General features: G+C 44.2%; 2 protein-coding genes across 2 annotated transcripts in view; both read left to right on the forward strand.

Annotated features, from left to right (window-relative positions):
• Positions 1-9,061, forward strand: part of MCF2L2 (MCF.2 cell line derived transforming sequence-like 2) — a 236,007-nt gene extending 226,946 nt beyond the window's left edge. The window contains exons 30-31 of the mRNA XM_044921376.1: positions 8,324-8,412; positions 8,807-9,061. Coding sequence (XP_044777311.1) covers positions 8,324-8,412; positions 8,807-8,920 — 203 coding nt within the window. The 3' untranslated portion in view covers positions 8,921-9,061. The remainder of the gene's footprint in view (positions 1-8,323; positions 8,413-8,806) is intronic.
• Positions 9,062-24,061: 15,000 nt separating this feature from the next.
• Positions 24,062-27,783, forward strand: part of LAMP3 (lysosomal associated membrane protein 3) — a 31,586-nt gene continuing 27,864 nt past the window's right edge. The window contains exon 1 of the mRNA XM_021692568.1: positions 24,062-24,195. Within this exon, the coding sequence (XP_021548243.1) occupies positions 24,147-24,195 (49 nt within the window). The 5' untranslated portion in view covers positions 24,062-24,146. The remainder of the gene's footprint in view (positions 24,196-27,783) is intronic.

The following is a 27,783-nucleotide window of genomic DNA, read 5'->3' on the forward strand; positions in this document are numbered from 1 at the left end:
GGGTATATATGTGTGTTCTAAAATTTTGTATTTGGAAAATACAGACCAGGAAAAGTGAGGCTTGAGAAAAATCTTGGCTGGTGAAAGTTCATAGACTATAATATAGTCCCTAAATTTGCTTTGCATGATAAGGCCTATCCCTCTACGGGATATAGCAGAATCTCTAGGAGGTGTGAAATTTTTATGTTTTGTTTTCCATGGGTATTTTGTAATGGCTTGTAAAAAAAACTTTTTAAAGAAAAGATAAAATCAGATTTTTATCTCCTAAATAATTGGCTTTATCCCACAATATTGTCTCTAATCAAGTCACATCCTGGCTTCCTTTTCTACTTTGAAAAGCTCAAAATGAAGGAAGACCCCTGATATTGGACCCCCTTTCAGCTGGGGCCCTACAGATGAGTAAAATGTGTGTTGAGAATTCCATTCCAGGTTATTTATTTAACAGGCAACTCTTCAGATTTTCAAGGACTATTAGAAAATTGAGCCTATCAACCTTATCTGGTCCTAAAGTATATTTTATTCTTGAAGCCTTTAACGCCTTTTTTCATGTGCCAAGAATCTCTTAAACAGATCTTTAAAAGCCCCTGTGCTTGAAGACATTGGCATACATTGGTCAACACAGTGGCATAATCTATAAATTTACAGACATGAGCCATTTGATAGAGTTATAACTCCTTCACCCAAAGCATAAGGATGTGGATTGTGCAGGTGCCCTTCTTTTTTTTCCTTCTGTCTATCCTGCTAATTCAAAGTGATCAGACTCAAAGGTGTGAGATGAGCAGAAGAATGGATAACATTTAGTTAAGTGTGTCTTAGTCTAGACTTGGCTGTAGACTGTTTATGTTTATGTCATCACCAAATGCTGGTGATGACAGGAATGACAGGAAGCAACAGGAACTCTCATTCACTGCTGGTGGCCATGCAAAATGGTATCGTTTGATAGTTTCTTACAAAAGCTAAAACTTATTTTACCATACAGACCAGCAATCATATTCCCTAGTATTTACCCAAATGAATCGCAAACTATGATATATCCATACGATGGGATATTACTCAGGAATAAAAAGAAATGAGCTATCAAGCCACAAAAGACATAAGGAAACCAAAGTGACAAATTGCTAAACGAAAGAATCCTGTCTGAAAATACATACTGCATGATTCCAACTGTTTGACACTCTGGAGAAGACAAAACTATAGAGACAGTAGAAAGATCAGTGGTTACCAGGGATATGGGGAAGAGGGGATGAGCAGACTGCACACAAGAGATTTTTAGGGCAGTGAAACTATTCTGTATGATATCGTAATGGTGGATATAGGACATTGTGCACTTGTCAAAACCCACAGAACTGTCCAACACAAAGAGTAAACCCTGATGTAAACTATGGACTTCAGTTAATAATAATGCATCAGTACTGGTTCACTGTAAGGAACGTACCACACTAATGTAAGATGTTAATAATAGGAGATATTGTGTAGGGAGCCAATGGAGAGGGGCTATATGGGAACTCAGTATTTTCTGTTCAATTTTTCTGTAAACCTAAAACTGCTCTAAAAATAAAATCTGTTCATTTTTTAATTAAAAAAATCACACACGGTAGTGTCACAGGGGCTTTAGACACCTTGCCTACATCGTTTTTATCAGGTGCGTGCACCCACTGCCCAGCTGCTATGAGGTTAGCTGCTAACAGCTCTCGGTTGTGCCCTTCGGAGGAGTGCCCTCAGCTGACCAGAGCTGTCCAGCCAGGAAATGCCTGAGAGGTTATGGCCTCCCTCAAGGGCAGCTTATGGCCAGCCAGCCAATGGCTGACTGATTCGGGGTACAAAATGGGACACCTGTGGTACCATCTATGGTCCAGGGTTTCCCAGGAGATCAGGCTGGCACTAGACTTGAGCAGAGCCCACTTCTTCCCTGCCCTGTCTTCTGTCCTCAGTGCTCTTACAGGTTTCCTCTGAAAGCCCTTTCTCCACCGCTCGCTTGTGCAACCTGCTTCTGGGAAACTTGACCCAAGACAGTACCAAGAAAGGTCCTAGAAAGGATGGGATTCTGGTGTTATTAGGTCACTTGCTGGCCAGTGGCAATGACGAGTCCATTGCTGCTGGTTAGGTAGCGTGTGGAAAGCCCTGGGCCCTGGTTTGTGGTAGCAGTTCAGTTGCTAAGATCTTCACCTGTGGTGACACCTGGGGTCAGACACAGGGGGACAGGGATGCACCAGTTGGTGCAATGTCTCTAGGATTTGAGAAGTTTGGGGAAAATATGAAGTATCAGGACCACAGAATTGGGAGGCTATTGCTAAGCACCATGGATGCGCTGAAGAGAGTGAAGAAAGGGACAGCCTCAGATTAACCACCAATTTAAAGCCTCATGTGAGACTCAGAGGGCTTCCTTGCCAGTGTTCAGCCCCTCATCTTCTACAGCATGGCACTATGTGAGAGGATGAATTATCAGCCTAGGCAAATGTGCTGCCTGATCATTTGGGGCTCCTAGTGCTAGTAGAAGAGCTGGCAGGTCATGCCCTGATAGGGAAGATGTGGGACTGTAAAGCTTGAGATGAGGACATCTAGGTCTAGACCCTTAATGCCCCTGGGCTGGCATAAGTGGCCTCCCCCCCCCCTTGTTGGGAGAGAGACTCTTCTCCCCCCAAAATTATGCAGAAGCCTCAAATGAGATGTACATGACAATGCTTGCCCTTCTCAGGATGTGTCCCCACCTTCCTCCCAGAATAATAATTACCATCTAAATATAACAATGATCTGACTGGGGAAGAGGCACAGAGACCTAGAGACTTAAGCTCAAAATGTGAGGATCGGGCGCCTGGGTGGCTCAGTTGGTTAAGCGACTGTCTTCAGCTCAGGTCATGATCCTGGAGTCCCTGGATCGAGTCCCGCAGCGGGCTCCCTGCTCGGCGGGGAGCCTGCTTCTCCCTCTGACCCTCCCCCCTCTCATGTGCTCTCTCATTCTCTTGGTCTCAAATAAATAAATAAAATCTTTAAAAAAAAAAGTGAGGATCTTCGTACCGTGTTCACGCCCATCAGAGAACATCCATTGCAGAAAAGGTGCCTAACAGCTAAACCAACTGGATGACTTGGCCAGCAGGTGTCAGCTGGCTTTTTCCTTGGTACCCCAGTGCCTGCACAGTGGGCTCATAAGAGACACCTTCACAGCAGAGTGGGAGGCTATGCATGGGCCCAGCAGCGTGGGCTTCCTGTTGTCAAGACCGACATAGCTTCTGTCACTGCTGACAGTCAACTGGCCGGTACAGATGGATGCTGAGCTCCCAGTTGGATAGTATCCCTTGAGGAGAACGGTCGATGTCATCAGACCCCCTCCAGGCTGGAAAGTACAGTAATTCACTCTGAGCAGGATTGACATGTGTGCCTTTCCTGCTCACAGTGCCTCCACTGTTCGAGGACTCATGTAGCATCTGATCAACCATAAAGCATTGCTTTAATGGAGAGACTTGGCCGTCGGCGTATGACCGCAGGACTGACCTACACTCCTACCACACACCACCCCATTTAGAAGCTGCCGGCCTGATAGAGCCATGGAATAGCCTCTTGAAAGCGAGATGTGCAACAGTTTAGACATGGCACTGTGGGGTGGGGTGCTAGCCTTCAGGATGCAGTATATACCTTAAACCAATGCCATGTCATGGCACTGTGCCCTCAGTAAGCAGAATATATGAATCTGGGAGGCAAGAGGTTGAATGAGTTGTGACTTTATTCATTATCATGCTCTAGTGACTTGCATAGGACATTTGTCTTCCCCATCCCTGCAACGTTCGTTAGTCTCAGTGAGTCTAGAGGTCTTGGTTCCCAAGGGGGGAGTTTCCACCAGGGGACATAGTAAGAGTCCTACTTAACTTGAATCTATGCCCCCTGCTGCTGCAATTGGTTTTTAGGTTGTACCGTTGTTACCATCTCTTTCCCACTCATTCTAGATACCCCTCCTTCTCATCTTCTGCTGGTGGTGTGCCCAGGGGGTGTCCCGGACTCTTGTCTGGCTACTTCTTTTACTTGCCCATTTACAGTTACAGCTGGGTGTGGAGGTGTTGGGGGATGTCCCAGTGGGTCACCTGAGCATCCAGGCACATTCCTCTCTGACGCTTTTAGGTAACAGCCTAAGCTCCTCATGAGGACTAGGATCAATTGCTTCCTCCAGCGTGGCAACTGCTTTTTTTGCCTGTATGTCTAGTGGATGCAGTGTTGGGACCCCTCACGATGAGAATTAAATGAGATGAAGCTTTCAGACTAGTGCCTAGATGGCTGTTTGCATATTATCATTAGCAGCTAGTTACCCACATTTGTTCCTCCAGGGAAGGAAAGGAAAGGCTTACCCATAATTTAAAGGCATGTCTCCACCCCACTGCACCCCCCGCTCCCCTGGCTTGTGCGCGCAAGCCCACGCCCTCTCTCTCTCAAAAAATAATAAATCTTTTTTAAAGTTTTGCATATTGTAAGGAATAGAGAAAAGTCTAGTTTGAAAGAAAAATAAAAATAGTTTGCCCATTTGAAATCTGAGCGGTAAGGAATGGGTGGCCTCCGAACAAGTGAGCTCTACAGTGGTCCTGTTATTCTATCTAGTGGACAGCACGGGAAAGGCATGATTTTATCTTCAAAGGTGGTAATTTACCAAAAACATGTATCCTGATAAAAACTCACGGGTTCACTTGTTAATAAGTTTCATTCAATTTTTAAACCAAAATGAAAGATCAGAATTCCAACACTAAGTTTGGAAACTAAATTCCGAAAGCCATTTAGGATTTATGTGATGTATGCTAGAAAGATCATCCACCGAAGGAAAAGAGAATATACACCAGTTCTTACTAGCATGAATTTTCACAGCCCACCTTTCCCATTCTTCTTATCCTTCTCCACCAACATTTTTATGTTTATTCTGGTACATGGACTGGGAGTGCCCCCAAGACTCAAAGTATATCTTCCCAACACACCACTAGACCTTGACTGGTACCAGAGCCATTCTGCTCATTTTCCAAGAATGCAACTATCACTTAAAATTTTGCTGTAATCAAATTGAATATTTTTCAAGGACCTATGTGTTTGGTTTTGTTTTTTGTGTGTGTGTGTGTGCGCGCGCACGCACGTGCATGCTCTGTTTCCTTTTACAGCCATTTATTACCTTTATAATTTGTTTCCTCTTCCAGATATTTATGAGGGTGAAGACAATGGCAAACAAATCTCCCCCAAATGTGAGTAATAATAGGATACTTGGAGTACCCACAGCTGTTCTGAAACCTTTAGTATTATTGTAATCACTATTAACAATAATAACAGGTGTTATTTATTAAATTCCTAAGATGTACCATTTTACTTTATAAGTGCTTTTGCTAATCTTTATATCAAAACTGCAATAGATACTAATATCCCCATTGTTATAGACAAGCAAACTGGTGCTCCCAGAGGCTAAGTGGCTTACGCAAGTGCGCGACAAACTCAGAACTGTGCTCAGGTCGCACTGATCCCGAAGCCTCTGCTCCTACCCTTGGACAATGGGCCTTTCATTTATTCACTCATGGGATCTGCCAGACCCTGAGCCCAAGATTCTGGGGTCTCCTGAGTGCTGTCACCTCTATAGGACCTAAGACTTAGTCCCTAAGGCCCCTAAGGGCCCATGGCCAGTGAAACCAGGAGGAAGGGAGTCAATATGCAAATGACAAAGATGCAGCAGACTGCACTTCCAGCTTGGACTGACGGCCGTTTTCCAAGGTTTGCTGGTTCTGCGAATTTGGAGTCTCTTCCAAGAGACAGGGGGGATACCGGGTGAATAGGGTATGGTCTCTGCTGCCAAGAGCCCCGGGACCCTTGGGGGAGACATAGGAGGGCTCACCCGGGGCAGCTGCAATTTGTGTCCCTTCAGGGGTCTTATGAGGTGATTGTGGGTGAGCCCACCACCTCCACAGCCCCTCTCCTCCTCTGTCTCCCAGAATAGAATGGGATAGAATAGAACACAACAGAATAAAGTAGGACAGAACAAAAGAATAGAATAGAACAGATCAGGTGAGGACATCACACCCTGTAAGGGGAATATTGTTCCATAAACTTGTTTTCATTTTAGAGATGTATTATGTGTGTACACTGTGTTGGGTGTAAAACGGGCATCTCTCTGAGGCTGCACCCTAAGGAATATAGACAACTTTGGTCTAGGCTAACTGGGGGCCTGGGGGATCCCAGGCATCCCCCACCCTCACCTGTGGTACCGGGAATGAAGGAGGCCATGTGTGGTGACAGTCCCCAGCAGGGAGGTGGCATTTGGGTATTGTCAGCGCTGGGAAGATCATTTCTCTTCCCAGGCTCAGGCAGATCCTCCCTGAAGGCAGGGAAAGGCCCGGATGACCTTGAAATAATGCAGTCAACCTGTGGCCAACCTGTGTGGCAGCCCTGTGCCGGGCTGAGGGTCCCCTCCCCCTCCGGCTGGGCCCACAGGAGAGGAGCAAGCCGCCTCCGGTGCCTGGTCATCATTTTATGCCAGGTGCCACTTCCCTGCGGAGCGGCCGCAACTGGCTGTCAGGTCTCTCAGTTCCTGCACTGCCCCCCAGCACTGCCCGCCAGCCCTGCCGCCCCCGGGCCCTGAGTGCTCCATGGCTGCCAGAGGCCTCAGGGCCAGGCCCCACCCCTGGCCTCCCCGCAGGTGGCTCTGGGACCCCTGCCCCCCCCCCCCGGCTTTGTCTGGGGCACTGAGGCCATGGCCCCCAGAGGAGCAGCCCTTCTGTTCACACAGCGCTGTCGGGGGCAGGGGGGTGAGGAGGGGGTGGACTTTACCTCCAACACAGTGTACACACGTAATACATCTCTAAAATGAAAACAAGTTCATGGAACAATAGTCCCCTTATAAGTATGATGTCCTCATCTGATCTGATCTGTTCTATTCTGTTCTTTTGTTCTCTTCTGCTTTATTCTATTGTGTTCTATTCTTTTTTTTAAAGATTTTATTTATTTGAGAGAGAAAGAGAGAGCAAAGGAGGGGGAGGGGCGAGGGAGAGGGAGAGGCAGACTCCCCGCTGAGCAGGGAGCCTGACCTTGCAGGGCAAGGTCTCCGTTTCCTGCCTTACAGCCTTTCAGCAAGACTGCCAATCCTCATCCTCACTGTAAGGGGGCGTGGCTTGGATGACTGCCCTAGAGACGAGTGTCTGGGTGTTACTGCGGATGTCCCCGAGTCCCATCCGGAGGAGGGCAGTGGGAGGCACCTCCCTGAGCCAGTTTTTCCTCCGCCCTCCACCCCTCACCCTACCAGGTCCTGGGACTGGAAATTAAACCAGGTTTGCTGCAATCTGAGAGCACTCTGTCCAGCTGCCTTACAACCCTGCAGCATCAGGCGGGGTCCCTGGAGGCCTCTGGGAAGGGGCTGCCTGGCTGCTCCCTGTTTTCCTGGCACAGCCCCCACTGATCTGCTCTGGGGAGAGCCCTTGGCCCCAGAAGGCAGCTTGGGAGGCCTCTGGGCAGCAGGTCATGGGCGTTCCCACATGGGTGCTTCCGGCTCACTGCTATAACTCTGCCATCACCCCCAACTGTAGGCTCCTCTGGGATTCCTGTGTCCAGAAAGTCCTCGCCCCCCATGCCCTGCATATGCCCTTCAAGGCCTCACCCCAACCCTGCCCTTGAATTGTCACCTGAACAGAAACTTCGCCCTGCACTCAGATTCCTGCGGGACTGATGACTCAGCTGCAGCTCAGCCACTCAGCCAGTGGAACTTGGTCAAGTGATTATTCCTCTCTCATCTCAGTTTCTCATCTGTATAATGGAGCTAAAGCTCTTACAGGGTTATATGAAGCTTACCTTTTGACCAACTGGCACCCCAGCAGGCACAAAGCAGGGCTCAGTGTCTGGTGGAGGTTGCTAGCATGACTGGCCAGTTAATGAATCAATTCACTGGAAAGAGAGGCAGGATGTACTTGCTCCTCTGATTTCCCATGGGGAGAGCGGTGACAGAGGCTACCAAGGGAATGGGAGATGGGCCGTAATCAGGGGAGAGAAAAGAGGGCAAGGGGAAAAGAAGGGAGGGAAGAAGGGTGGAGGGCAGGAAGGTCGTCAAGCACAAAAAGACAACCATTTTCTTGGAGGACAAGGAATAGAGCTATGAACACCATGTAGACATGTCTTCTCAGTCACAGTTACAGAATTTTGAGCTGGAAAAGGGAACCTGGAGATCACAGACCTCCACCTCCCCTGAGGTGAGGCAGTTCAGGTCCTGGGAGAGTAGGAGTTAGAGATGGGGGAGAATGGGTTCTTGGGGACAGGCACTGCCTGGGACATCTGGCCATCCCCTCTCCAGCACAGCAGGCCAAATTCTTCCCTTTCTTTCTCCAAGGCTGCTCCAGCAGAGAGTTTATCTCCATGGCAACCTCTGAGGAGCCTGAAGGTGCAGAAGAAATGGAAAAGGAGAGCAGTGCTCTCAGTGTAATTTATTTTCTTCTTACCTCTTTCATTTTTCTCCCTCGTTCCTATTCATCAGCTTCTCCTGCCTCTTCCTCTCCCCGTTTCCTCTCTCTCCCCTTTCCCTCTCCCCCCTTTTCATGATTCTCACCCAGAAGGACCAGGCCTAATCCAGGAAGCTGAGGTCACTGGATCTGCTAAGTGCCTCAGACCCACCAGCATAGCATGGCCCCTGTCTCCTTAGCAATGCACTGGTTTCTGGTCATAAATATGGGGCTCCTGCTGGGATCCCGAGTGACCCTGTTTGAGAGCTAGGGTGGGCCCCAACCTGCCAGCGGGAATCACCGGTTGCGCCTGGCCCGGGCACTCCTCGGCACTGCCAACTCTTGAGGGTGCACCACTGTCCTCTCCCTTATAGCTATCCGGACTTTTCCAGTTGGACGACAGTTATGAAACGTGTTCCTCCAAATCTGTCCTGGAAACGGGAGAAAGCATCCAGGGTAAGAAAGAAGGTGGCGACGAGGACCTGTGAGTGTGAAAGAGGAAAGAACAGTGAGCGAATTGGTGAGTCATTGCTCCCCTGACTCTTCTTGGAATTTCAGGACAACAAACAAAACTAATAAGCCAGTGTGCACCGGCTTGCTCGCCCCTGGGGGGGGGAGACGACTAATCTGCGGGCAAAAGCAGTGCGGGCGAGAGAAGGATGCCGCAGGACCCTCTTCCCCAGAGAACTGACACTGGTTCCAGACCGCAGCGGCTCCCGGCTCGGCCGAGCCGCCCCAGGCCGCCTTCGTTCCCGGCACAGGCTGCGGCGGGCGCTGGAGGCCGGGCCCACACTTAAATAGAACGCGGCCAAGGGGCCTCGGACCCTCCGAATCTGCCACCCTGGCGCGGGGGGAAGGGCCAGGACCACCTTCCAGAAGCCTGAGGAAGGGTCCGCGGCCTGCCGGCGGAGCCCAGCCTCCCGGGGCCGGCGGCGGCGAACCTGCGAGCTGCTCCCCATGCGCCTGCGCGAGCTCTGGGCACTGGGAGCCGAAGTCCGCCACCTCCCGGGCGCTCCACACGCGCCTGCGCCAGCGCCGAGACTGGCAGACGCCCGCGACCCCCCGGGCTGCTCTACGCGCATCTGCAGAGGTTAGCGGAGGCCAGTCCTGGAGGGCTCTGCCCAAGGTTGGCACTCTGACTTTGGGGGCTGGATAATTCTTTGTTGGGGAGGGGAGAGCTGTCTAGTGCATTGTAGGGTATTTGGCAGCATCCCTGGCCTCTTCCCACCCACAAGATGCCAGTAAAATCCCTTTCCCACCCGCTCACCCAAATTATGACAATCTTTTAAAAAATGCCTTCAGACATTGCCAAATTTTTCCTCGGGTGGGAGTGGGGAGATCTTTGAGAATCTCCCATCCGAGCCTCGGAGGAGCCGAAACTCTACAGGGGCGGCTCTGTGCTCTTCTCCTTGAATCCCCACAAGAATGTTCCTGTGGTGTTTGTGTTACTTTGTTCCAGGATTGTATCCTTTCAGAGGGTTGGTTCCAAGTTAATGTCTGAGGTATTTCGTTTTAGATTTATTGGTTTTAAAATTAGTTTGTTATCTTTAGCTGTTTTTTATTTTTCGTTTTGTTAGTTATTTTTTAATTTCTATTTTTAGTTTTCTAGTTATTTAATTTTATAGCTTTAAAGTTACTTTATTTATAAATATTGTTTTCAAGGTTATTTCGTTTTTGAGTTATTCATTTTCAGTTTCTTATTTACAGTTACTTTAAGTTAATACATTTCCAAATTAGCTTTAGAATTATTTTAAATTATCTTTACAATTATTAATATCTGAGTTATTTACTTTTATAGTTATTCTGTTTTTTAGTTATTGGAGTTTTTTGAGTTATTTATTTTTACAGTTACTTATTTGCCTACTAAAAATTCACTGGAAGTTTTAAAACTATTTTAGAATTATTTTCAGGATAAAGTGTTTTTAGTTATTTTAGAGTTTTTTCCCCTTGTTAATTTTAGAGTTTCTTATAGTCACAGTTATTTATTTTTAGTTATTTTAGATTTGGGGTTGTTTATATTCATTTATTATCTTTTAGTTTTTTGGTTTTAAGTTATTTTCAATTGTTGCATTTTTGAGCATTATATTTCCTGAATTTTTTATTTTCAGAGTTTTTGAGAGATTTAGTTTTGAGTTATTTTTGGTTATTCTCAATTATTACTTTTCATTTACATCTTTGCCACTTAAAATTTTTTTCTGTTCTGTATTTTTACTTATTTCATTTTCAGATTTATTTTCAGAATTATTTAGTGATAGAATTACTTAGTCTAGGGGATCCAAACAAGAGAGAGACACAACATCAGTAATTTTAACAGAGAGAATTTAGTATAAAGAATTGTTATCCAGCTATTGGAAATTTTAAGAGGAATAAAAGTGATAAGGTGATATCATGGAGATGGTAACTGCAAGACGCAGCTACCAAGGGCTGAGGGAGCAAAGGGAGGAGGTTGGAGGTAGCCCCGCAGAGCTGGGCTTAGCCCTCTGAGGAGGAAGTGCTGCTTGATAGGACAGGTGTCCCAGGAGCTGGAAGTTGGTCTGGGAGCTGCCAGCTTGGTGCTGGTATCTTTGAAGCAGGGGGGTGGGGGTGATGAGGCTGGTTACGGAGGTGTTGGGAAAATGGCCAACTGCAGCTACTGGAATCAGCTGTTGCTCTCAGGGTGCAGACTGGTTGCTAGGAGGATGCTGACAGGAACTCAGGCACACAGAGGTCCCCCGCTCCCCTCTTACAGCCTCTGGTCAGTCTGCTCTATTGGCCGAGCCTGACAGAGAGTAGCTGGCAAAGGAGGTGAGTGGCCCCAGGCCCCAAAGCAGAGATTAGAAGGGTGGGCTGAAAGCTGAGAAATCTTGGCTAATAACCAGCACACTGACCTCTGGAGTTGTTTACTTTTAGAGTTAGTTTTGGATTTAGTTAGTTTTGGAATTGTTAGCATGATTTGATTTTAACTTTTCAGTGGACGTGGGATCTGGCTAAGTTTTTGGTTCCCAGATTTGTTTCTGGAATGCAGTGGGAACTTCTTAAACACCTGAGGACTGTCTCCCATGTGACTCAAGAAAATCACTTCAGAATCAAGAAAACAAAAATAAGTATCTCACTTTGTTCATAAAGAAGCCCTTTGACTTTGTGGCCAAAAAAGGGCAGAGACTAAGGGACAGACCATCAGGGAGAGGCTCTTCAGCAAAATTGTCCAACAGGGTGTTCTTTGAAATTTTTCAGAAAGTTATGTTGTGGAGCTACCCTCTTGTGCCCCTTTCCTAACAACAAAGTATCATTCTCAGTGGAGTGTGTTTCACATTTGTAGACTACAATATTGATTATTTGAACACTAAAATAAAGTTCTTTCCAAATCCATAGGAAATCTTATCTCCTTCTACTTGCATTTTTTTCCAACACACATTATTCCATTCTGGCCATAAAACATTTATTTGTTTGTTTATTTGTTCATTCTAATCAATACCTATATCCTGAGCACTCCTGTCCTCAGGAAGGTGCTGGCATCAGGAGAGACCAGGAAGGCATGACGATGAGTGAGAAGCTCTCAGTACAGTTGGGAGAGACAGATGAGGAAACAGATCATCACAACACAGTATGACAAATACTATGGGGCACGGAATCCTGCCACTGACTTTCTGATGTCATCAGGGATGGCGTGACATCTGGGCTGGGTCTCCTGGAGCAGGTGTTTTCTCCAGGTGGAGAAGGAGAAGGACATCCTGGTTGTGCACAGGCACAGAGGCATGGAGGGGCTATGCATGGCAGGGAGGATGCATTGACAGAGGCCACTGGGCCACAGGATTCAGAAAGGTACTAGCATTAGGGCTGGCCAAGCACTGGCCCTGGTGCTTGACAGATAGGACCTCATTTGGTCCTCACAGCCAGTTTGAAAGAAAGTAGGAAGCAACCTCAAGAGTCAATGCTTTTCCTAAATAGAAAACCTGAACAGACCCATAACCACTAAGGAAATTGAAGCAGTAATCAAAAATCTCCCAACAAACAAGAGCCCAGGGCCAGATGGCTTCCCAGGGGAATTCTACCAAACATTTAAAGAAGAATTAATACCTATTCTTCTGAAGCTGTTTCAAAGAATAGAAATGAAAGGAAAACTTCCAAACTCATTTTACAAGGCCAGCATTACATTGATCCCAAAACCAAAGACCCCATCAAAAAGGAGAATTACAGACCAATATCCTTGATGAACATGGATGCAAAAATTCTCACCAAAATACTAGCCAATAGGATCCAATAGTACATTAAAATGATTATTCACCACAACCAAGTGGGATTTATTCCTGGGCTGCAAGGTTGGTTCAACATCTGCAAATCAATCAATGTGATACAATACATTAATAAAAGAACAAGAACCATATGATCCTCTCAATAGATGCAGAAAAAGCATTTGACAAAGTACAGCATCCTTTCTTGATTGAAACTCTTCACAGTGTAGGGATAGAGGGTACATACCTCAATATCATAAAAGCCATCTATGAAAAACCTACAGCAAATATCATTCTCAATGGGGAAAAACTGAGAGCTTTCCCCCTAAGGTCAGGAACACGGCAGGCATGTCCACTATCACCACTGCTATTCAACATAGTATTAGAAGTCCTAGCCACAGCCATCAGACAACAGAAAGAAATAAAAGGCATCCGAATTGGCAAAGAAGAAGTGAAACTCTCACTCTTTGCAGATGATATGTACTTTATGTGGAAAACCCAAAAGACTCCACCCCAAAACTGCTAGAACTCATACAGGAATTCAGTAAAGTGGCAGGATATAAAATCAATGCACAGAAATCAGCTGCATTTATATACATCAACAACAAGACAGAAGAAAGAGAAATTAAGGAGTCAATCCCATTTACAATTGCACCCAAAACCATAAGATACCTAGGAATAAATCTAACCAAAGAGGCAAAGAATCTGTATTCAGAAAACTATAGAATACTCATGAAAGAAATTGAGGAAGACAAAAAGAAATGGAAAAATGTTCCATGCTCCTGGAGTGGAAGAACAAATATTGTGAAAATGTCCATGCTACCTAGAGCAATCTACACATTATGCAATCCCTATCAAAATACCATCCACTTTTTTCAAAGAAATGGAACAAATAATCCTAAAATTTGTATGGAACCAGAAAAGACCCCGAATAGCTAGAGGAATGCTGAAAAAGAAAAGCAAAGCCAGTGGCACCACAATTCCAGACTTCAAGCTCTATTACAAGCTCATCATCAAGACAGTATGGTACTGGCACAAAAACAGACACATAGATCAATGGAACAGAATAGAGAGCTCAGAAATGGACCCTCAACTCCGTGGTCAACTAATCTTCGACAAAGCAGGAAAGAATGTCCAATGGAAAAAAGACAGTCTCTTCAACAAATGATGTTGAGAAAACTGGACAGCCACATGCAGAAGGATGAAACTGGACCATTTCCTTACACCACACACAAAAATAAACTCAAAATGGATGAAAGACCTAAATGTGAGACAGGAATCCACCAAAATCCTTGAGGAGAACACAGACAGCAACCTCTTTGACCCCAGCCGCAGCAACTTCTTCCTAGAAACATTGCCGGAGGGTAAGGGAAGCAAGGGCAAAAATGAACTACTGGGACTTCATCAAGATAAAAAGCTTTCGCACAGCAAAGGAAACAGTCAACAAAACCAAAAGACAACCAACAGAATGGGAGAAGATACTTGCAGATGACATATCAGATAAAGGACTAGTATCCAAAATCTATAAAGAACTTATCAAACTCAACACCCAAAGAACAAATAATCCAATCAAGAAATGGGCAGAAGACATGAACAGACATTTCTGCAGAGAAGACATCCAAATGGCCAACAGACACATGATAAAGTGCTCAACATCACTCAGCATCAGGGAAATCCAAATCAAAACCTCAATGAGATACCACCTCACACAGTCAGAATGGCTAAAATCAACAAGTCAGGAAAAGACAGATGTTGGCGAGGATGCAGAGAAAGGGGAACCCTCCTACACTGTTGGTGGGAATGCAAGCTGGTGCAGCCACTCTGGAAAACAGTATGGAGGTTCCTCAAAAAGTTGAAAATAGAGCTACCCTATGACCCAGGAATTGCACAACTGGGTATTTACCCCAAAGATACAAATGAAGTGATCCAAAGGGGCATGTGCACTCCAATGTTTATAGCAGCAATGTCCACAATAGCCAAACTATGGAAAGAGCCAAGATGTTCATCACAGATGAATGGATAAAGAAGATGTGATATATATATATATATATATATATATATATACACACACACACACACACAATGGAATATTATGCAGCTATAAAAAAACCCCGAAATCTTGCCATTTGCAACGACGTGGATGGAACTAGAGGGTATTATGCAAAATAAGTCAATCAGAGAAAGACAGGTGTCATATGATCTCACTGATATGAGGAATTTGAGAAACAAGACAGAGGATCATAGGGGAAGGGAGGGAAAAATGAAACAAGATGAAACCAGAGAGGGAGACAAACCATAAGAGACTCTTAATCTCAGGAAACAAACTGAAGGTTGCTGGAATGGAGGAGGGTGGGAGGGATGGGGTGGCTGGGTGATGGACATTGGGGAGGGTGAGTACTATGGTGAGTGCTGTGAATTGTGTAAGACTGATGAATCACAGACCTGTACCCCTGAAACAAATAATACATTATATGTTAATAAATTTTTTTTTTTTAAAAAGAGTCAATGCTCTTCCTGGTCTTACTGTTCCAATCACAGCCTAGAAGTTCCTTTGACTTGTCATTTCTGGAATTCTTCAGCTCATTTCTGGCTTTATCCTTGGCCCATTCACTCCTCACCACCTACCCTTGGAGGTGAGTCTCTCCCTCCTCTATCTTTTGATTCCTGTTTCTTAAACATCTGTGGGGAAGGAGGAGGGTTGAGACCAGCCAGCTGTGGGGTGCAGGTGAGGCCAGCTGCAGAGGAGGCAGACAAGAGCAGAGGAGAGCCCCTGGGGGGGTCTCTTCGGGGAGTTTTGCAGACCAGCATGGTGGGAACTGAGCTCTTGGTGAACCAATCATAACCTGCAACTGCAAACAACACCCCTTGAAAGTTTGTGGGGATGCCTTCCCAAAGCGGGGAACCTGCTTTAGATCCAGTCCAAGCTTGTGAATCAACAGATTGGGATTTTTAAAAGCACACAGAGCCCTTTGCTGCATTAACAGCACTGGACATGTCTACCCAGTCAAAAGAAAGTATAGTCCTTCACAATCTATGATGGCATATTTTCACACTTTTTTTAATAGAACACATTCGTTCAGTCAATCTTGAATATGTTTCTCAGCATACTTCTCTGCTTTGGTCTCTCTGGTCATCTTATCAAGCACTGTATACATTTCTCAATGAGAATATGTAAGTACTGGGGCTGGACAGAAGAATCTCTGGATTCTGACTATTAGAATTGTCAGAAAACACATCACTTGGATCCTCTTAAACACTCTGACCATTGACTAGCCATGTGTCCACTACAGAAACAGCCCAAAGCTTTCTCAATCCTTTGGACGTCAGTCATTTTCTGAAACTACAAAACCAGCCACACTCGTGGTGCTGGCAGAGTGCAAAGTGCCCAAACCCCCCAGCCCTCACATGAGCAGCGTCTCCACAAATCTTGGATCACAGGTGGGTAACCTGAGAAACCATTTCAGGACCAGTCATCGTTGCTGATGCTGTCCCCAGGTGCTCTTTGGTAGCCCCCTCTGACCTTCCACTCTGGCTCCTTTGGCTAAGCCCCACACTGCCGCTCGGCTTATAGGTGTCCTCTGAGAGAAACAAGGAAACAAAATAAAGGATGGCTTTTACGTGAATGAAACTTATGTCATCTTTCTATTTGAGGAAATGGAAAAGAATTAAAAACCATCAGATGAAATCTTCCAGCCAGTTATTCAAGTCAGCCATAGCTTTATAGAGTTGCCTGTTGCCCACTAGAGGGACTCGTTTCAACATGTCGCTGAGGACCGGGCATGCTGCAGCCGCACAGGAAGGTGCCCTGGCTGAAACCAGCCCTGGATCTGTGAAAGATGGCTAGAGTCTGGAGTCCACACTGAACACCCGCCATGCCTTATGAAATAATTAGGTAAGTTAGAGATCCTCTAAATCAGCATTTCCCAGAGTGTATTTTGCAAAATAGGCAGAAGAGTGTGAGAGTTCAATGAGTTAATCCCAAGTTGAAAAAAAAATTTTTAATATATTTTTTAAATACTATGTATTCTATTTCTCATTTGGTTGATCCCAGTTAGTGAATTAAAGGATCTGAGAACTCTTTCATGAAGGAAGTCTGTATTTTTTTGTTCAACTCATGATTTCCCAAACCTGTTTGACCACAGAATCCTTTTCTTTGTGGAATATAACATTCCTTGTACATTCGTAAGGGGAAAGCTGCTGTAACAGAGATCCATCCGTATAGTGCCTTAAAGAATATTTCTGTCTCACAGAACAGCCTGGGTTGTGTATGCAGCCTGCTCTGCTCCACACAGTCATTGGGTGTCCCAGGTTCTGGTTTTTCCACCATCCTCTAGAACTTTGTCCTTGTATATGACCGAAAGCATGTCTCAGGAATGCCCAGTTTCCAGCTTGCAGGAAGGAGAAAGAACTTGGAAGATTACAATGTTTTAAGGCCTAGCCTACAAATGTCACACAATAAACACTTACACCTTTAGGGGGCTGGTAAATCCAATTGCAGCTCAGGAAAGACAACAGAATAAAAACCAAATCTCTGATCCTGGAGGAGAGGCAGGAATATATGCCAGGCCCAGAGCTGCTGGGGGAGGAGGTACTGTGAAGACCACACACAACCTCCCACCCCAAGACCTGGGGGCATAGTGCCTGCATGACTGAGACACAATCAGAACCGAGCACTCACCCTTCAGCCCCAGGCCAACTGACGAGCATTAGGCAACAATAGTGGGCTACTGTGGGGAGAGCCACAGTGCATGCTGAGAGGCTGTCTGACAGACACCAGGGAAGACCTAAATTGAGGATGGAGCAGACACTGAGGAAAACATTTGGGCAAACAAGTCCATACCCTAAACACAGGTAACCCTTGAGGAGTTGGAAGTGTGTGGTGTACCTAAGGGTAAGTATAGCAACAAGAAACCAAAGATCTACAAGGAATGAAGACTGCAAGAAATCATAATCACATGAGTAAGTGCAAAAGCTTTTTTCCCCTATTATTTATATCTCTAAAAAGATAATGGATTGTTTAAATAGAAAATAACAACAATATGTTGTGGAATGTATAATAAATGCAGAATTAAAATGTATGACAACAACAGAACTGAAGCCAAGAGGGAAGAAATTGAAGTACACTGTTGTAAGTTTCCTGTATTATATGTGAAGTGTTATTGAATCATTTGAAGGTACATTGTGATACCTTAAAGTTATATACTATAAACTCTAAAGCAAACACTAAAATAACACGCAGAGTTATAACAAATAAGCCAACAAATGAGATAAGATGGAATTTTAAAAATGCAACTAATCCAAGAGTTGGTAGAGAAAGAGGAGAAATGAAACCAAGAACAGATAGGAAAAATAGAAAACAATTGCCAAGATGGTAGATAGAAACATAACCAATCATATGATATAAACACCTCAATGAAAAAGGAGAGATTGTCAAATGGATATTTAAAAAAAAAAGACCAACCCTGTGGCCTGCTTTAACAAACCCACTTTAAGTATTGTTGGATTAATCAAACAAGGAGGCCATCAGCCTGAGGTGGCTTTAGTGCCTGAGTAGCTTAAGCAAGGAAACCAAAACCTATGCCTGTAATGCTTCAAGGTTAGGAAACTGAAACCTAAGTACAACCAATCACAAACAGCCACCTAGATTTTCTCAAAGATGCAACCACTTAGGCTATAGCCAATCAAATAATTTCCTTGCTTTGTTTCCACCTCTTCTCTATAAAAGTCTTTCCACTAACTCCTGAAAGTGGAGTGTTCCTAATCACTTCTGGTTTGGCATTACCCTATTTGAATTGATTTTTACTCAAATAAACAAAAATTTTAATATGCCTCAGTTTATCTGTTAACAGTATAAAGACACAAATAGATGAAACGCAAAAGAATGGAAAAAGATATATCATGCTAACACTAATCAAAAAAAAAAAAAAAAGCCAGAATGACTATGTTAATATAAAACAAAGTGGGTCTCAGAATAAAAAATATAACCAAAATAAAGATCATTAAAAAATGATAAAATAGCTAATCCATCAAGAGGATATAGCAATCCTAACTGTTTACACATCAATAACAGAGCTTCAGAATACACAAAGCAAAAACAGAACTGCAAAGAGAATAAACAAATCCATAATTATAGTTTGATATTTCAACTCCTCTCTTGCAAGAATTGATAAAACAATAGAAAAATGGAAGAATATAGAACACTTGAACAACACTATCAACCAACTTAACCTAATTAACATTTATAGAACACTGAATCCAACAACAAAAGAATATAAACATTGCTCTTAAGGGCACACAGACAGACCATTGTTATGGGCTGAATTGTGTCGTCTCCTCTCTACCCCACCCCCTCCATGTTGTGTTGGCCTTAGTCTATTGATAGTGATGCTATGGGCTAGAAATGCCTGAGGCGCCCACCTGGGCCATATTACTCATAGAGAGCCCCCACAGACATTTCTCTCCATAGGGTCAATGTTGTGACTGGACAGGCCCTTCTGGTTCTTATTATGACTATAAGAAGCACTTCAGCAAGAAACCATTAGGGAACTTTGAGGAACAAGATTTATTACTCGCAAGTCCTGGAGGATACATGGCATATCTGAGAGTAAAGTGAGGTAATGGGTAGAGAGAGGCAGAGAGCGCAAATCTGGGGCTCTGCTTTGATTAGGGTCCAAGGCTAGAGTGTCTAGATTCACTCTTTATTAGCTAATTTTAAGCATAAGAGAGATAATTAGGGAATAGGAAGGGAGAAAGCAAAAGAATGTTGAAGAAGAACCAAAGTTGGAGGGCTAACAATACCTGATTTCAAGGTTTATCATAAAGCTACAGAAATCAAGGCAATTTGATCTTGACATAAAGACAGAAAATCATATCAATGGAACAGATACATATGGACAACTGATATTCAACAAAACTGCAAAGGCAATAGAGTGAAGAAAGGATAATCTTTTCAATAATTGGTGCTGGAACAACCAGTTTTCTATATGCAAAGCAATGAACTTACATCCACATCTCAAACCATATGCAACCCTCAATAAGATTAATAGTTTTCTCATCAGAAATCACTGAGGCCAGAAGGTAGTGAGATGATATATTTAAAGTGCTAAAAGAAAAAGACTGTCAACTAAAAATTCTATATCCACAAAACTATTCTTCAAACCTGAAGGAGAAATTAAGACATGCCAGATAAACGAAAAATGAGATAACTTATCACTAGCAAACCTGCCCTACAAGAAATAGGAAAAGGAGTCCTTTGGGCAGAAATGAAAGATTACTAGACAGTAACTCAAATCCACATGAAGGAAGTACCAGTAAATGTAACTCCATAGGTAAATATAAAAGACATAATAAATATACATTTTTGTTTGTCTTAGCTCTGGCTGCTCTAACAAATTGCCATAGACTGGATGGCTTAAACAACAGATTTATTTATCAGTTTTGAAGGCTGGGGAGTCTGAGATCAGGCAGCCAGCATGATTGGGTTCTGATGAGGCCCTGCTTCCTGACTTGTAAAAACAGCTAGCTGCCTTCTTGCTCAATCTTCACATGGTAAAGAGCAGAGAGAGGGCTAGCCTTCTTCCTCTTCTTATAAGGACTCTAATCCTATCATGGGGGTTCCCGCCATTGTGATCTATAATTACTTCTCAAAATCCCCACCTCCAAATACCATCACATTAGGCCTTCAGTATATGAATTGGGGGGGGAACACAAACATTCAGTTTATACCATTGTTTGCAATTCTTTTATCTGATGCAAAAGACAACTGCATAAAGCAGTTATTATAAACCCATGATGATGGATGTACAATGTATAAAGAAATAATTCATATGGCAATAACAGCAAAAAGGGGGGGGGCAGGCAGTGGAGCTATATAGAAGTAAAGTTTTTATATGCTATTGAAATTAAGGTGGTATTCGTACTACAGGCTGAGATGTTCACTGTAGTCTTCAGGGCAACTACTAAGAAAGTAACTTTAAAAATATGGTAAATAGGACAAGGGAATTACAATTGTACACCAGAAAATATCTATTTAATCCATAAGAAGACAATAATGAAGGAGTGGAGGAACCAAAAAAGTCATAGAAAACAAAGAGCAGGGGCGCCTGGGTGGCTCAGTCAGTTAAGCATCTGCCTTTAGCTCAGGTCATGATCCTAGGGTCCTGGGATCGAGCCTGGCATCAGGCTCCCTGCTCAGTGGGGAGCCTGCTTCTCCTTCTCCCTCTGCTGCTGCCCCCACTCGTGCTCTCTCTCTCTCTGTCAAATAAATAAATAAGTGAAATCTTTAAAAAGAAAACAAAGAGCAAAATAACAGGCATAAATCTTACATTTAATGTAATCACATTAAATATAAGTGGATTATACACACCAATTAAAGTGCAGGTACTGGCAGAATGAGTAAAAAAACATGACCCCACTATATGCTATCTACAAAGACACACTTCAGACTCAAGGACACAAATAGATTGAAAATAAAAAGGTGGAAAAAGATATACCATGTACAGAGTATACCATGTACAGAGTAACCAAATGAGAACTGGAGTACCCATAGTAATATTAGACAAAACAGATTTTAAAACAAAAATTGTTACTAGAGAAAAAGAAGGACATTTTCTAATTATAAAAGGGTCATTCTATCAAGAATATATAAAAGTCATTAACACAGAGAAGCCTAACAACAGAGCCCCAAAATACATTAAGCAAACACTGACAAAATTGAAGGGAGAAATAGACAATACAACAACAGCAATTGGAGTTTTCAATATCCTACTTTCAATAATGGATAAAACAATTAGACAAAAGACCAAACAGGAAATAGTCTCGAACACTACAGACTAACTAGAACTAACCGACAACTATAGAATGCTCCAAATTCAACAAAAGCAGAACATACATTTGTCTCAAATGCTCATACAACATTCTTCAGGATAGATTGTATGTTAGGCCATAACAGATTAACTTGTTGCCTCAATAAATACGAAGCAATTGAAATCATAGGTAGGTTCTCCAATCCTAATGGAATGAAACTAGAAATCAATAACAGAAGGAAATTTACAAATGTGTGGAAATTAAACAACAAACTCCTAAATAACCCTGATAATGGGTCAAAGAAGAAATCACAATGGAAATTAGAAAATAATTTGGGATAAATTAAAATGAAATTATAACATACCCAAATTTATGGGATACATCTGACATAGTGCTTAGAGTTTCCAGTGGCTTCTGAAACACCCAGCTGGGGCATCTCTTCTCTAGTCAAAGGCAGGAATCCTGATAACCCCAATACTCTGATCCTCTGACCCACTCAGGAGACTGGTTTCAGACATCCTCCAGTAAATGTTGACTAGATCAATGGTTGAGCCTTCTCCCCTGAAAGCCACAGGGCCCTTACCATGTGTCAGGTTAACTCTTGCTTCCATGTACAACTTCCTTCGAAATGTTCAGTGGCCCCATGTCCTCTAGGGTTGAGGCCAAACTCCTCAGTCTGGCTTTTTGGCCTGTCCAAAATGACACTAACTTGACCTTTCAACCATATTCCCCACTTTTTCTCCAATATTCTCCAGTCAGGGCCATAACCAGTCAAGAGATTTTGCTCCCTGTGTGCTAGGAGAAAGGGCACAGACTTCAGGGCTAGGTGCAAATCTTTGCCTATTGTATGATGCTGGGTGGTTCAGTTTCCACATCAATAAAATTGGAATTTAAAAAATCTACCTTGAGGGGCGCCTGGGTGGCTTAGTTGGTTAAGTGTCCGACTCTTGATCTCAGCTCAGGGCTTGATCTTAGGGTTGTGAGTTCAAGCCTCACATTGGAGCCTACTTAAAAAAAAAAAATCTACCTTGAAGAGTGCCATATGTGTTACATAGTGCCAGGCACATAGTGGAGATTCCTTATATGGAAATAATAATAATAATAATAACAACATTATTGCTATTCTTCAACGATCCACATCCTCTATGACCTTCAAAGTCTCTCCAAGATCCAACAACCACCAAGTCATCTCTGACTACCTTTCCTCATCCAATATAGTTCTAAGCAACAAACAATTGATCAGTCTGGCTATTATTATACATTAATAAATATTGTTTCTCATCTAGGCATCAAGCAACTTGAAAGTTTATATTCTAGTTTAGAACACCTCTTCAGCAGTAGTACAGCATAGTGCTTAAAATCCTAGACTCTCAAGCCAAACTGGATTCACAACCCAATTTCTTCATTTATTACCTAAGTGATGGGGCAGGTCACCTAACCTCTCAGTGCTCAGTTTCCCCAACTGTGAAATGAGACAGCAATAACAGTGCCCACATAGGGTGGCTGTAGGACCTAAATGGAGTAAGAAGAGTGTCTGGCATATGGTATCTGCTTAATTATTATCTGTAGAATAAATTGACTCAAAGTCCAGAATATTAGGCAGGTAGTTGCTAAAATCAGATCAACTGACACACATTAATCTTCACCTTCCACCATAAAAATCCAATTTGGAATCACACTACTCACTTTGGTAAATTTGCTTGATTAGAGTGTTTAGGGCAACATAGTAAGATCAAATCATTGTAGCCAAAGTTGTTTTTCAGGAAATTATTTGAGACCAAGCTGAAAGCCCTAAACCTAGTAATCAGGAAAGTATCCTAATACACTTCCTAAATGTGTATTCCTCACTGGGACTCACAGTCCTGAGAGATAGACCATCATTGTTCAGTCTGATTAGTAGAGGAAGGAGATAGGACATGGAAAGGTTGCCTTTCCAGGATACTGAGTATTTTTTTGTGTTCCAGGTAAACAACCTGGGAGTAGGCAATATCATCCCTGTTATACAGCAGAAGAAACTGAGGCTCAGAAACATTACCCAAGGTCATACAAGTGGTGACCAGATTCAAACCCAGCTCTCCCTGACTCCTAAGCTCGGACTCCTTCTGGTCCCTACAAGGTGAGGTGGCCATGGGCATAAAGCAGGGTTACCTCAGACTTTTCGAGACAGTGCTCTCGCCACTGAGTTTTTAGACTCCTGCTCACCCTCATGACTCAGGGGTTGATTTTCTCCTGGCTGAGGAGAAAGGTACTCAAGATCTTAAAGAAAAATGGAGACCCAGCTTCTCAGACAAAGAAGCTGGCATCACCACAGATCCTCCATCTCTTGTGGAGAAATGGTCTCAGATGCCCTTCCCATCGGCTGGAGTAGGGGGGAGGGGTATTGCCCACACCTCAAAACCACTAAAGGCGGAGATGAATGTGGCTGCTTTCACACAAGGGCCACTTCTGGTTTCTGGTTTCCCTCCCCACTCAGCCTACCCCTTGGGAGGGCGTTTCAGCTACTCGTCATAATGAAAGTGACGTTGGTTTCTCTGCCACGAGTGAATGAGGGGCGAAGAGAGGTATCTTCTTTGTTCCTGGAGCCTGCCCTGGAATTGACCTCGTGCTCCTCAGAAGACTGAGGGGTGCTGAGCGCGCCAGCAGAACGGGAGCAGAGCCGGCCCCTGGTGAGGCAGCGGCTCTCTCTGGCTCCCCAGTCATGTCCTGGCAGCTGTCTGCAGTGGTGGTGCTCTTCGTGTCTCTGGCTGGTGAGTGACACCTGTGGCTTTCCATGGTGACCCTGCCAACTCTGGTCCTATTTGATTCAAATGCGTTCTAGTGCCACGGACCAAGGGGAGACAGGACAGCCTGGAGAACAGCCATATGGCTTCAGCTACTGTGGGTATTTGGCTTGGGGAGACCTCCTCCTTATTACCTTAAATGCGTGGAGCACACTTTCCTGTTTCTCCCAAGGGCTTTCACAGTTTGGACTTGTTTTCCATGAGTCAGGCAGAGTAGGTGTCAACTCCAGAAGGCAGTGACACTACACCTGGTTCCCGGATGGGTTCTGGGCACCTTATCAGGGAGAGTTTTGGAAATCACGTAGATTTAAGAGATGGAGAACTGAGGCAGACTTTAGAAACGGGACTCTTGCTAAGCGCATTATGTCTTGCTTTTCTTGTTTTTCTCGAATGGAAGTGCTATGTTTGCATTACATAAACAGTGAGTTGTGAAGATGAATGAGATGTGGTCTGGCAAGCTGTGCCATTTCAGAGAGGTATGAGCTAAGGAGTCAAGATTTTTTTAAAACATTACTATTATACTTCAGGTCAGAGAAGCTGTCTGGGAAACTGGGCTTTTAATGATTATTTTTTGTGCCCACCCCCTGCTTTCACAAAGAGCATTTTCTCTCTAGGACATTGAGTCCTCTTGTGTGTCATTACCTAGTTGCTGGCTAATTCACAATTCCTTCCAGAAGCACTGAGTTGAACATGTGAGGGAACCATATGGTCCCGCTAACATGCTCCATGGGGGGAATGCAGAGGCACTTGATTGTGACATGAATTGTCAGAAAGTTGGGTGAAAGTTCAGGCCAGTGTCCTAATCTGTGGCTGTTTTACTTCTGCCACATTTTCAGAAATAGTTTCACATTCTTCTGGAGGCAAAAGGCGAAATCTAAGCTAATAAAAAGGCAAAAGATCTCAGTCTAGCAGTCACCCTCAGTGACCTGTGAGCAGATGACTAGCAGATTCAGAAATGCAATGAGTGCTCAGTAATTCCCGGGGAGGTGGACAGGAAATACCCCGCTGCCCTCCTCTCTCTGAGCTGCAGATTCTCCAGGGTGAACCAAGTGAACAAAGTGTGTGAAGGGTCCCCATTTTCCAGATTAAGGAATTGCTCGTGGTCCCTCAACTAGCAAGGGGCAGCCCTGAGATTTGCATCCAGGAAGCCTGGTTTCAGGGCCTTGCACGCATAGGTTCAAGACATACTTGTTGAATTGGAGATGAGCAAAAACCATTGGACATTTTGGTAGGAGAGACATAGCTTCTAGGTAAATTAGCTCTGTAATCTTTATCCACTCACTTTGCTGCCCTGGTCTCAAATTTCTCCCCCACAAAATGAGGGGATTTAAATTTGTATCAGTTACATTTAGCTTCAGCTGCTCCTAATAGACAAATAGGAGCAAAATAAACAAGATAAATGTGTGTTTCTCTTTCATGTGAAAACAAGTCCAGAAGAATCCATCCCAGGTCCGGTGTGGGAGCTCATTATCGTGGACTCTCCCTCCTATGTGTGACTCCCACCTGCAAGTTCTTTTCATGGTTCTAAATGTCTGCCGGATCTCCAGCCATCACATACAATTTGCAGGCTGGTTTGAAAAGGAAAACATAAAGGCAATAGAGTGGTCACGTAGGTGATGGAGTCCCCTTCAAGCAGCATTCCCAGAAGGCCCACATAACGCTATCACTTCTACTGCTTTGGCTCAAATGCAGTCACACATTCCCACCCAGATGGAAAGGAGTCTTGGAGGTAGGGTTCCTTATTCTGGGCAGCAAGTGCACAGCTTAAATTTGTGGTTCTGTTACTAAGGAAAAAGGGGAGGCTGGATTTGGGAGTAGTTAACCAGCAGTCTGTGCCACGGGACTGGAGCCACTTCTGTATGAGGGTTCTCTTTGAATCTCAAGTCCCACAGAAAGTAACAGGTAAGATTTATATCTTTTTACTAAAAGATTGAAGGTTAAATTGTGAAACTGTAAACAGAATCTTAACTAAGGGCCCACCCCTGCTGCCTCACACATCCAGAAACCGTCTTCCTGCTTCACCCAACTGGGGCTGCTTCTGCTCCCTGGGGAGGTGCCAGAGAAAGTATATGGGGGATAAAATTCAGTTCCCTGCCCCTGGGTGTGGCCACGGGGCTACATTTACTTCCCAACTGTGTTCCCAACTGCAGACAAAGGGTAGCCTCCAAGACCTGCCAGGCCAATTCCCAGCTGGCCCCTCACCTCACCTCCCTCCTCCTTATGTTCCCATCATGCTTTACCCCCTTGCTATTCTCCAGACCTACCAGACTCTGAAGACCCTGTGTCTTTGCACATACTTTTCCCCCTGCCTGGGATACCACTTACTTTCTTGTCTGCCTAAAGACTTTGTCTTGGTGTTGGATTCCCCACCCCACCTCATAGCACTCAGGGCTTCCTTCTATAATACCGCTTGTCACACCAAGGAATGGGGTCCACTTATGTGTCTGCCTCACGGGCTTTGAGCCCCTGAAAACAAAGACCCAGTGTCTGGCAAGGAGCCTGGCTCAGAAGAAGCTCCTACATATCTGTTGAATTGGGTGTGGCAGGGAAACCAAACAAAGGCTATCTGGGAAGGACCAGCCATCCCGGAAGTACCTAGAGAAAAGAACCCTTGCATGGTCACTGAGTTTCCCAGGGCTGGGCTGATGAGTCATCTCTCAGCTCCTTCTATAGGTTGTAGGGGAATCCAAACCCTCTCGCATCTCTTCCTGCAGCTCATCATCTAGAGGAGTCCAAGCAATGGGTCTAGGTTCTGGGGTACTTGTTTGCTGAGTCTCCTGAATCCTGGAGAGAAGATGCTAGAGGATTTGGGGTGTGGGTTTGACAAATCAGCATGTGAACTCCAGGGCTGTGTCCTTTTGAGTAGAGGAAGGGTTGAGACAGATTCTGAGCTATGTCCTGCCCTTGCCCACTACCCTCTTTGTGGGTGTCAGACAGACTTGCGAACTTAACCTTTACAGAGTCAAAGGTCCTGTTTAAGAACTGTGACCCAATTTTGACAAAGATTGGTCATATACTGTGTGGTCATATACATAGACTTTATAAAATAGAGTATTTTTCAGAGCCTTATTTCTATTAACTACCTAACATATGAACATTCTAGAATGTATTATAATGCACAGCATACCTACTCCTATCAGTTTTCCATCTAATTACCTGCCCATCTTTTATATCCCACACTTGTACCGGGAGATGTGAAGGGGAGGAGAGAAGCCGCAGAAGGGAAGGAGAGGATTATTAGAACAATATTTCCCAGTTCTATCTGGGAACACACTCTGGTTCAATCTGTAACACACTCTGACACTTGGTCCAGCCACCTGCTGGCCCAGCCTTCTGCCTACCACAAAGCCACACACTTTATCAAGACACCATGATTGCCATCACCTTTAGCCACCCTATGAATAGTTCCTGTGCACCAAATACACCTTGATGGGTACCATGAGTCATCTTGTCCTGTTTTGGAGGCTGCGTGCTACCCAGTTGAGGATATTCTACTCAGTTGAGAAAGGTTTGCTTTAGTTCATAAGCATATACCGTGCATTGTGAGATTTTTTG

Source organism: Neomonachus schauinslandi, chromosome 1 (assembly GCF_002201575.2).
Source record: "Neomonachus schauinslandi chromosome 1, ASM220157v2, whole genome shotgun sequence".
Classification (NCBI taxonomy): domain Eukaryota; kingdom Metazoa; phylum Chordata; class Mammalia; order Carnivora; family Phocidae; genus Neomonachus; species Neomonachus schauinslandi.